General features: G+C 44.8%; 2 protein-coding genes across 2 annotated transcripts in view; one reads left to right on the forward strand and one right to left on the reverse strand.

The window, feature by feature from the left end:
- LOC135104036 (uncharacterized) overlaps positions 1-10,000 on the reverse strand; it is a 143,891-nt gene that overhangs the window by 46,959 nt on the left and 86,932 nt on the right. The gene's annotated exons all lie outside the window — the stretch shown is intronic.
- The window catches only part of LOC135104035 (homeobox protein DBX1-A-like), a 20,454-nt gene continuing 19,170 nt past the window's right edge, over positions 8,717-10,000 (forward strand). The window contains exon 1 of the mRNA XM_064010912.1: positions 8,717-9,799. Within this exon, the coding sequence (XP_063866982.1) occupies positions 9,253-9,799 (547 nt within the window). The 5' untranslated portion in view covers positions 8,717-9,252. The remainder of the gene's footprint in view (positions 9,800-10,000) is intronic.

Consider the following 10,000-nt stretch of genomic DNA (forward strand, 5'->3'; position numbering starts at 1 on the left):
AGGCGTAAGAGAGAAAAAAAAAAAGAGGAGAGGAGGAGGAAGAGGAGGAGGAAGAAGAGGAATATATATATGAGGTAATAGCGATCAATAAACCATAGAAGAAGAACAGTGACTATCGAAACAAAGGAAGCACGAGATGCGCAAACCAAATATATAAACTCTTCAAGCAAAACGAGAAACAGAGAAGAACAAAGAAAAAAAAATAATAAATTGGATGTACAAACGAGACGAAAATCGACAAAGAAGAACGGAGAGACATAAGAGATACAGAAAAGAAGAAGAAGAAAAAAAAAAACAACTTGAATAAATCTGGAAATAGAGGTAATGAAAGGAAAAGTAATGAATAAGAAACCTGAAGAAAGAATGAAAAGGGAAGGAGGGAAAAAAAGAAAGTACTGACGGGAATGAAAATAGAAAAACATGGAAGGGAAGAAAAGTGAATATTCATGAATGACAGTTGTGGCTTTTTGCATGAGAGAAGAGAAGGGGAGAGAGAGAGAGAGAAGAGAGAGAGATGAGAAGAGAGGAGAGAGAGAGAGAGAGAGATGAGGAGAGAGAGATGAGAGGAGAGAGGAGAGGAGAGAAGAGAGAGAGAGAGAAGAGAGGAGAGAGAGAGAGAGATTGCAACCATCATCATTCAATCCATCACACGCAGACATTTATATATTGACATTTGTATTAGAATACCCAATTAACTTTGTCATTTACAGCAAACTTTTCACTCTATAACCCTTCTCTCTTCCTCCCCTCCCCTCCCTCTTTCCCCAAAACAAACACAATTTCGACACTGGCTAGCTGAATGCAATCCTCTCTTTCTCTCTCTCTCTCTCTCTCTCTCTCTCTCTCTCTCTCTCTCTCTCTCTCTCTCTCTCTCTCTCTCTCTCCCTTCACTCAGAACTACAACAGAGAAGGAGAAATAAGAACACAAGATTGAAGAACACACGGCATGTTTTGTCTTAGAAGAAGTCGGTGTTTATATATTTCATGTTTTGTTCTGCGAAGGTAAAAGTTTATGGGTTGTGTTTGAATTATATACTTGAAATGGTTGTATTTTTTGAGTCTAAGTTATCCATTTATTAGTTTTTTGTCCTGTTTCGTCATGGTTCGTAAAAAACTGTAAGAGTTGAAGATTCACAGATGATTTATATGTGACGATTATTTTCCTATGCTTTTTTTTTTTATTTTATTTTCCTTTCCATATAGACGAGTTTTCTTGCTAACTTCCACTTTGCTTTCCTTCCTCTCGTTCTCCTCTTCCTCCTTCCTTTACTTTCGTGTTCTTCCTTCTCCTCCTTCAATCTTACCCGTTTTAATTTTCCTCCTTTCCTTTTTCAATTTGTTTTTAATTTCCTTTCTATTCGTTTTCCTTCCTCTCCTCCTCTTCCTCCTTTACTTCTCCACTCTATACACAATCTTTACTCCAATATATATTCCTCACACTCAAAACTCTCCTCCAACCATTCCACTTTGCCCTTCCACTTCACTCATCCCTCCTCCTCCTCCTCCTCCTCCTCCTCCTCCTCTTCCTCCTCTCTCCTCCTCCCATTTGGCCAACAAAGATGGCACTTGGAAACTTTGGACGTTTATTCCAAATTGTTTAATAAAAAATGCTAAGCAGGTCATGAGGCAGAGTTGGGTTGCCGGAGCCTCACTGATGACTCTCGGAGGAGGAGGAGGAGGAGGAGGAGGAGGAGGAGGAGGAGGAGGAGGAGGAGGAGGAGGAGGAGGAGGAGGAGGGGAGGGGGAGGAAAGTAAGAGGGAGTGCATATTCTTGTAGTTATTTCGTGTTTCTACTTATTTGTTTACTTGTTTTTCTGTTTATTTTATTTTTTAGTTGTTGTTCATGTTGTTTTTGTTATTGATTTTGTTCATGTTCGTTCCTTTTTTTCTTTCTTCGTTTAACACTATTTATCGACACCAATTTCCTTTCCTAGTGTGTCTCGTTGTTGTTGTTGTTGTTGTTGTTGTTGTTGTTGTTGTTAACGTTGTTGTTGTTGTTAACGTTGTTGTTTTTGTTGTTTTCTCTCTCGACACTACCACTATTACTGCTTTCCTTTCCTAACCCTCTCGTTTTTCCCCGCATTTTTTTCTTTTTACACACTACCCCTACCTCTAACATTACTCTCTTTTCCTATCCCTCCTGTTTTTTTTTTTTTTCTCTCTCTTCCTCCTTCTCCTTCTTGTCGCTCTCCATGTACCTTATTTCTTACCGTACTTGAGTTTTCCATCTTAAGTTCCTGTTTGTTGTGCCTCCTAACTCTAACTTTGTGTAGGGAAGAAGGGGGCGGGGAGAGCAATAACTGAGACTGCGCATACCATTAGTCAGTCCCTGAACACACTAACGTTTTTACAAGAACAACAACAACTACAACAACAACAACAACAACAACAACAACAACAACAACAGCAGCAACAATAACAACAGTAACAGTAACACCAACAACCAACAACAACTCTACTATCTCATTACTTTTAGTATCATAACAACAAATGTTGCTGTTGCTGCTGCTGCTACTACTACTACTGCTACTACTACTACTACTACTACTACTACTACTACTAATACTGCTACTACTTCTATAATTCCACTACTCCTGCTGCTGCTGTCAAACCTAATACTACTACACTACTACTACTGCTCCTACTGCTGTTGCTAATACTACTACTACTACTACTACTACTACTACTACTACTACTACTACTACTGCTGCTGCTACTACTACTATCATCACCACCGTTGCTGTTATAAACACCACAATAATTGCTACCATTACTCTCTCAAATGTCCTTCACCACAGCTACCACACCACCACAACCACCATCACCATCCCCACCACATTGAAAGAACCCCTAAAGCCACCACCATACCTACCATTACCATCATAATGCCACCATAAATATAACAGCACACACACACACACACACACACACACACACACACACACACACACACACACACACACACACACAAACACAAACACACTCACATAGCTAGTCACTCCTAGAAAAACACATCACGTTATCAGACCATCAGACCACGATTACTAGTCCCATTCCAACACCTGGACTGCGAGTATTACAATGAATCGGAACTTTATATCCTAAGGTAACATTGGCCATAACAATTAGGCGGCACAGGTGAGGCATCGGTCTAGCGTAGCAATTAATGTAACAAAAAAAAAACACACCTAGAGGCAAAAAACATAGATAATTATTGTAGAATCGGCGTTCATGTATAATATAATGCAGTGCGGGAGTGGATCTATATAGTCCTAATGTGAATCATTTGTTACAGGGGAGTGATCTGATGGAGTGAGTGAACGGTTTTAATGAGAGGTGAAAGGTGTGAAATAATGACAGGAAGAAGTGAAGGTAGTGGTTATTAAGATTGTTGTTGTGGTGGTGGTGGTATTGGCGATGATGGTGGTAGTAGTAGAGGCTGAAATGCGGATAATCAAGGTAGGAATTGCCTTGATATTATGCAACGTGATGTATTACAAGAGTGAATGAATGGTGGTGAGTGTGGGATTTGTACCAGTGACAGGAAGGGAGGGGTGGGTAGTAAAGCTGTGTGTTAAGAGCGGTATTTACGACTTGGTTTTGCATGGATAGGTAGAGCATATGTATAGTGTGTATCAGTTATAGTATAGTATTTCTCATGTCCGAGAGTATTCTATAGACAGACAGATTCAAACAGGGGGGATGTAATTGGTTGAGAGACTGACTGACTGAATGATTGGTTGATTTCATTTAAGCGCTTCATCAAGGAAGGAACGCTGGCAAAAAGGTGACGATTGTACCCACGAAAACATCATAACTGGCGTGCGTAGAGGGAAGGAAAATAGTAAAAGATGGTATGCTGATGTGGAATTTTTGTTTTTATTATGTTGAAGACGTACGTAGTGGGTTTTCCTTTCATAAGTTTTTGTGTTGTTAACGAGAGAGTGAAAGTTTGATTGCTTGCTTGATTGATTGATTAGTGGGATCTTAAAACAACGTCTTATTTTGTATTTTTGTTGCATAAATCATCCCTTCTATTATATATATATAAAAGTGAAGTCGTGGACATCAATCAATCAATCAACCAATGAGTCTCCGAGTCTGTCACCTATTGTTGCATTGAATACTACTATTGCACAAGACCAGAGCTGTGGACATCAATCCCCTCCTCCATGAACACGTCTTTCCCCAACAAGCAACAAGCTCAGGGCAATCTCCAGGAATTTAAACAATAGTATAACCGGAAGGCGAAAAAAGGACAGAAAACAAAGGAAGAACATAAGTACAGCAGCATATGTATTGGCGCTAAGAAGACTGTTGTAAGCGAAGACGACTTACAAACAAGACACGGTGGATGGCTAGCTGCTTGAGTTCGATCCTGGCTCAGTGCGGTTTGTCGATGAGTCGGATGGGCAGTGCTCTCTTAAGAACATAAGAAAATAAGGGAAGCTGCAAGAAGCTGTCAGGCCTACACGTGGCAGTCCTGCAGTCCTGGCCATATGAGAGAGAGAGAGGGATTATCACCAACATTTAATCGACTACACAACTCATAAAGGAAAACAAAAATAAGCAACACTCCCACTACAAGCACCACCACCATAATCAACAACAGCAAATACAATGAAATAAATGAATCTACCCAATTATCATCGTCATCACTAATAAATAATTCTACAGTACCTAAAGAAAGAAGGAAAGAAAGAAAATGGAAAGAAAGAGAGAAACAAATCAGAATGTGCATCACCATCATCACCATCATCAAAACTATCATCATCACTATCACTACCAACACTACCACCTCCATCACCACCACAAAGAGAGGATGGCAATAATACATGCATGACCACTACGACCACCACCACCACCACCACCACCACTAACCAACCATGCTTCGCTACAACAAACAGCAGCGCCCCACATTGCGCCGCTCGGTTGACTGCTTCCCTCCCGTGTCCTCCCTGCTGCTGCTGCTGCTACTGCTGTTGTTGGTGTTTGCTCGCTATTATTTATTGATTAATTTATCCTCTTTCCCCTCCACCAGTTTTGGATCATATGTCGCTGAATCCACGCTCTAACTTGCTCACACCGTGTCTCCACTTGGGTTGCTTATCAAAATCAGGCTTGTGCGGAACGAAAGGTCTGCAGCAGCTTGTTTTTTTCTTTGTTTACCTTTGTGTTTATCGAAGATACCAAAATGTAAGTCGAAACGTAAAAAAGTAGAAATCAGTACTCATGCTTCAGCCTGTGACCACCCTCACACATCCTCTCCTCACCCTCACACACCCTCCCCTCACTCCCACACACCTTACACATCCTCTCCTCACCCTCACACACCCTCCCCTCACTCCCACACACCTTACAGATCCTCTCCTCACCCTCACACACCCTCCCCTCACTCCCACACACCCGTACAGATCCTCTCCTCACCCTCACACACCCTCATACATCTCTTCCCCTCTACCTCACACATTCCGTTCTCACCCTCACCTTACCCTCACACGTCTGCACACACCCTCACCTTACCCTCACACACCCTCACCTCACTCACACACCTTCACCTCACCCTCACACACCCTCATAAATCTCCTCACCCTCTCACACTCTCACTTCACACACCGTCGTACACACTCACACACCATCACAACACCCCATACACTCTCACACAAACACAGACCCTTTGTTCACCATTACATACCCTCATATACTCTCACACACCCTCACACAATCTCACACACTCTCTCATCACCCTCAAACACCCTCTCCTCACCCTCACACACCCTAGCCTCACCCTCACACATCCTCTTCTCACCCTCACACACCCTCTGTTGACCCTCACCGCTGCAGGGTGGGTTCGGCTGTACCGCTGTGGCCACGACTCAATGAACCTCTGGCGAGAACGTACGAGCTTCTATTCTTTACCTGTGTCATCACGTGTTCGTGTTAGGACGGCGCCCCACAACCTTATATCACGCCAGACACACAGCGGAGGGCCCATCACACCCGGAATGAACGCAGTGATAAGTGAACGAACCGGGGATGCAAAAAAAAAAAAAAAAAAAGTAGTGACAACAACAACGTATCTTTCGTTTTATGGTTATTTGACACTCAACTGTTTATTGTTCATAACGTTACCCTCCAAAATATTGCCCCCAGTATTCGCTGCTTTTATTGTGCCCATCAAAATGCTACGGATTCCTGATTGAACTGCAGGCATTTTTTCCAAGCTAAATGTCGCAGTATTCTCACCAGAGCTAGACTTACTGCTTGAATACACGTGTTGAAATCCCCGCCTGGAAGATAAATACCTACAGGTCACTGCCGTAGAGTTTACTGCAGTGGTGCGGGCCTCTGTGGGGACGAGTTACTGACTTTTTATAGTGTTTGCCGCAGTGTAATATTCAGCAAACTACTGTACACGCGCCGGGATGCACCCAGAGGGAAATACACCCAAAACCAATTGTTATATTCAGTAATTTGGGTGAGTTGCTTGAAGGGAACTGTTACGTGATCCATTTTTTTCTTTCTTTTTGTGGTCCGTTGCTTGTTGTTCTGTATATGGAGGATTAAAAAACATGACAAATAGAGAATCCTTTCAGCAAGATAATTAAGACCATATATGAAGTTCTGCCACATTAGCTGTTTTACTGTTGTGGTCATCAATTGTTAACATTCAGACCACTGTGAAAAACCAGTTTGCACGGACACACACAACATATGAACATACCAAAATAAGGGAAGGTGCAAGAAGCCGTCATACCTACACGTTGCATTTCCTGTATGAAACGTGACTATTAATTTCCACTTATTGTTTTCAGCCATTAATTTGTCTGATCTTTTAAAGTTCTTTAACGACTCGGCCCTAACAACATGATTACTAAGAATGGGGTATTATTTTCCTTTCTAGACTACATAACTAATTAACTGTAGTACAAAGAAAGTATATAAAAGCAACTACGTAGTGATAATGAGAAGTATTACGTAGCAGTGAAAGGGTTATGAAAGAACGCTTCTCCTACCACCGAGAAACTGCCGCGGGTCAGGATCGAACTCCCCAACCTTCCAACCGTGAGTCGAGCACTATACCGCGGCGCCAACCAGTCCCTGAATGCTGGTGGCAGGCGAGGGGGAGGGGAGGTCTGTTTCGGGATATGGAATGGAAAAAAAAATAATAACAGAAAAAGTATAATTCGTGATTGAAAAAAAAAAAAAAAAAAAAAGGTGGATTTGGGGTTGAAAAGGGCTCATGTTTAGGGTGAAAAAAAAATACACAAGGTTGATTTCGGGTTAACTGGGGTCATTTGGGTTGAAAAAGGAACAGATTCGTTGATGAAATAAAGTAGATAAAGGGTTGAGGAAAGTAGGGATCTGCCATTGAAATAATAGGTTTGGAGATGGAAAGGATAGATTTGGATAAAGGAAAAGGTATTATCTCCACAAACTCTAACATGTAGTGAAAGTTACTGGGAAATTTCAAGACTATTTTCATGATTCTAGCTTTGGCTTAGCAAGAATTCTGACTCACCAACAGAAAAAAAAAAAAAAAAAAAAAAAAAACATTCATAGGGACATGGTCAATAGTCTCTGTGGCCCTTGAAAATAATCCGAAAGAGAGAGAACAAAGAGTTTAGGAGTATATGCTTAAAAACTCAAACACACATTAGACCATTTCATTAACCTTGAAAAGTTGAAGTATACTGAGCCAAAGGACATATCAACCCGCAGGACACCAGGGCATTATGGGAGCACAACTCGTTCCTATACAAGTCTCTTACGCTCTCAGGACCTTATTCTAAAACACATCTGCGCCGCACCTCCACTACATTCAAAAGGCTCTAGTTGAAGTTATACGGGTTTTAATGGCTGTTTTAATGGTTCTAATGGCAGATTTACATTTCTACATTACTAACAGGATAGATACTCATGAAAACTCGGTTAATCATCCCTGTGGGCTTTGAAAATAGTCGTGATGAGAAAGCAAAGTGTTCTTGAATACTGGCCTTGTTGCAACATGTTCAGCATTACAGTAATCTGAAGTTGAGTAATCTTCTGTACTCCCTCCTACTGTGTTCTGTGTTCCCTCTCAACTTCGTCTCCTAATCTGTTGATAGCCTCCTTAGAAAGTCTGACAGTTGATGGATTCTAAGCACATGAGAAGACGTATGATTAAGAGAAAACACTAAACACAATGAAATCGAGTGGTGTATGTTACTCATGTACTGATTATGATTATACCTCCTTCAGCACGTCTCTTTACGGTACAATATGTTCCTATGTCTATTCCCTGATGTAACTTCATCCCGTGCCACTTTTTACGACCTCTTCCATTCCCTCAGTCTCAAATCCTGAAGCATCAAACTGAAAGGTTAATAATCTTTGAAGTACTGCCGCTGACAGTCATTCTCAACCCTCAGTCTTAAACTCCGCGGCATCAAACTTGAGGATGAAAAGAACCTCCAGCGTATTGTAAGTGACACTCATAATGGGGAGGCGAGCGGCGTGTTTGAGGGCCAGTCATCGAGGGGCTGCCGGAGTGCGGGTAGTCAGGGCGCGCGGGCGGGTGGGCGTGAGTCGTGGTTGGTCAACATCCCGCCAACATTATCAGGGACGGCCAGCTTCCGCCCCCTGAACACCCTGATTGCTCCCCTCCCCTCCCCTCCCCTGCCCCCTCCCTCCCCACCTCCACACACGCACGCCGTCCGAGTCCCACATTCTTATTCAGCCGGTCGCAATATTCATCGGGGAATGAGGGTGCTCCCATCCGGGCTGATCCTCCGCTGAAGAATCAATCGGTTAGCCGGGCGGCCGATGGGTCTTTAATCCCGCCGGCGACGACATCATGGGATCCACATCAGAATCATTCCGACAAGATCACCATCATACACGCCGGCAATGAATACATCCCCGCCGCCCATTGGTCCACCTGATCAATGTGGCAACAAACGCCCCGCCAATGGCAGGGAGCTGGAGGCGGGCCGAGGCGGGCCATTGGCCAGGGCGGAGCGGGAGGCGTGGCCAGCAATGATGGGAACGCTCATACAATAGAGTCTAACGAGGATTACACGAAACATATCACATGTAGGGTTTATTTGCCTCATCTGGAAGTGAGGAGATGAGTGGAGGGTGAGCTCTCGCGGTGAGCAGAGTGCGCGGCGCCGGCATGGCCCCGCCCGCCCCCTAGACCCTCTCGCCGCGTCCAGCTGACTCTTGTGCCTCTTGTGGAAACCTAATTGTTGTTGAGATAACGTGTGGCAGATGCTGCCCAGCGTGGGCCCCGCGGGGGTGTTGGGCGGGGGCCTGCGCCCCCTGGGGCATTCAGGCTTGCCCGCACACAACCTACTTGGGTCACTGGCGCCCTTTCCGCTGCCCTTTTCTTCGGCGTCCTCGGTAGTGGGCGGCGTGGCGGCGCCCTTCGTGATGGAGTCAGTCATGCGGGACAGAACGTTGGCACGACCCGTGGCCACCAAGCCGCCGCCCCTGCTGCTGCCCGACGACCCGCGCCACGACCAGTACTACCACAAGGATGACGCCGCCGCTCACTACCTGGGCCTGCTAGCTAGACCCGCGGGGCCGGACCGACTCACGCCGCCCGCCCCGCTGCCCTCGCCGCCCCGCTCCAGGGAGGATGATGGCGGGGCGGGCCTCGGAGGATGCGGCTGTGAGGGCGAGGGCGGCCACAGCCCAGGACCAGACACCCCGACCAGTAAACCACACCTCAAGTTCTCCGTCACGGCAATCCTCGGCCACGACACCCACAGCCCCTCGCGGCCAGACCCGCTGCACAATGACCACCTCGACTCAGGTACTGTCGCCTTTCCTCTCTCCCTCACGCAATAACCCCCGCTGCTCCTCCAATGCACCCAATGTCCTCCATTTTCCTCTCCAACGCATGCACAGCCTCCGTGTCGCCGCCGCAATGTCTATTTTTCCCTGCAATGCACGTATAATTCCTATTTTCTTCCCCCGACACAATGCTGCGGTTTCCTTACCAGGCTCAATTTCA

The sequence above is a fragment of the Scylla paramamosain genome, chromosome 10, assembly GCF_035594125.1.
Source record: "Scylla paramamosain isolate STU-SP2022 chromosome 10, ASM3559412v1, whole genome shotgun sequence".
Lineage (NCBI taxonomy): Eukaryota > Metazoa > Arthropoda > Malacostraca > Decapoda > Portunidae > Scylla > Scylla paramamosain.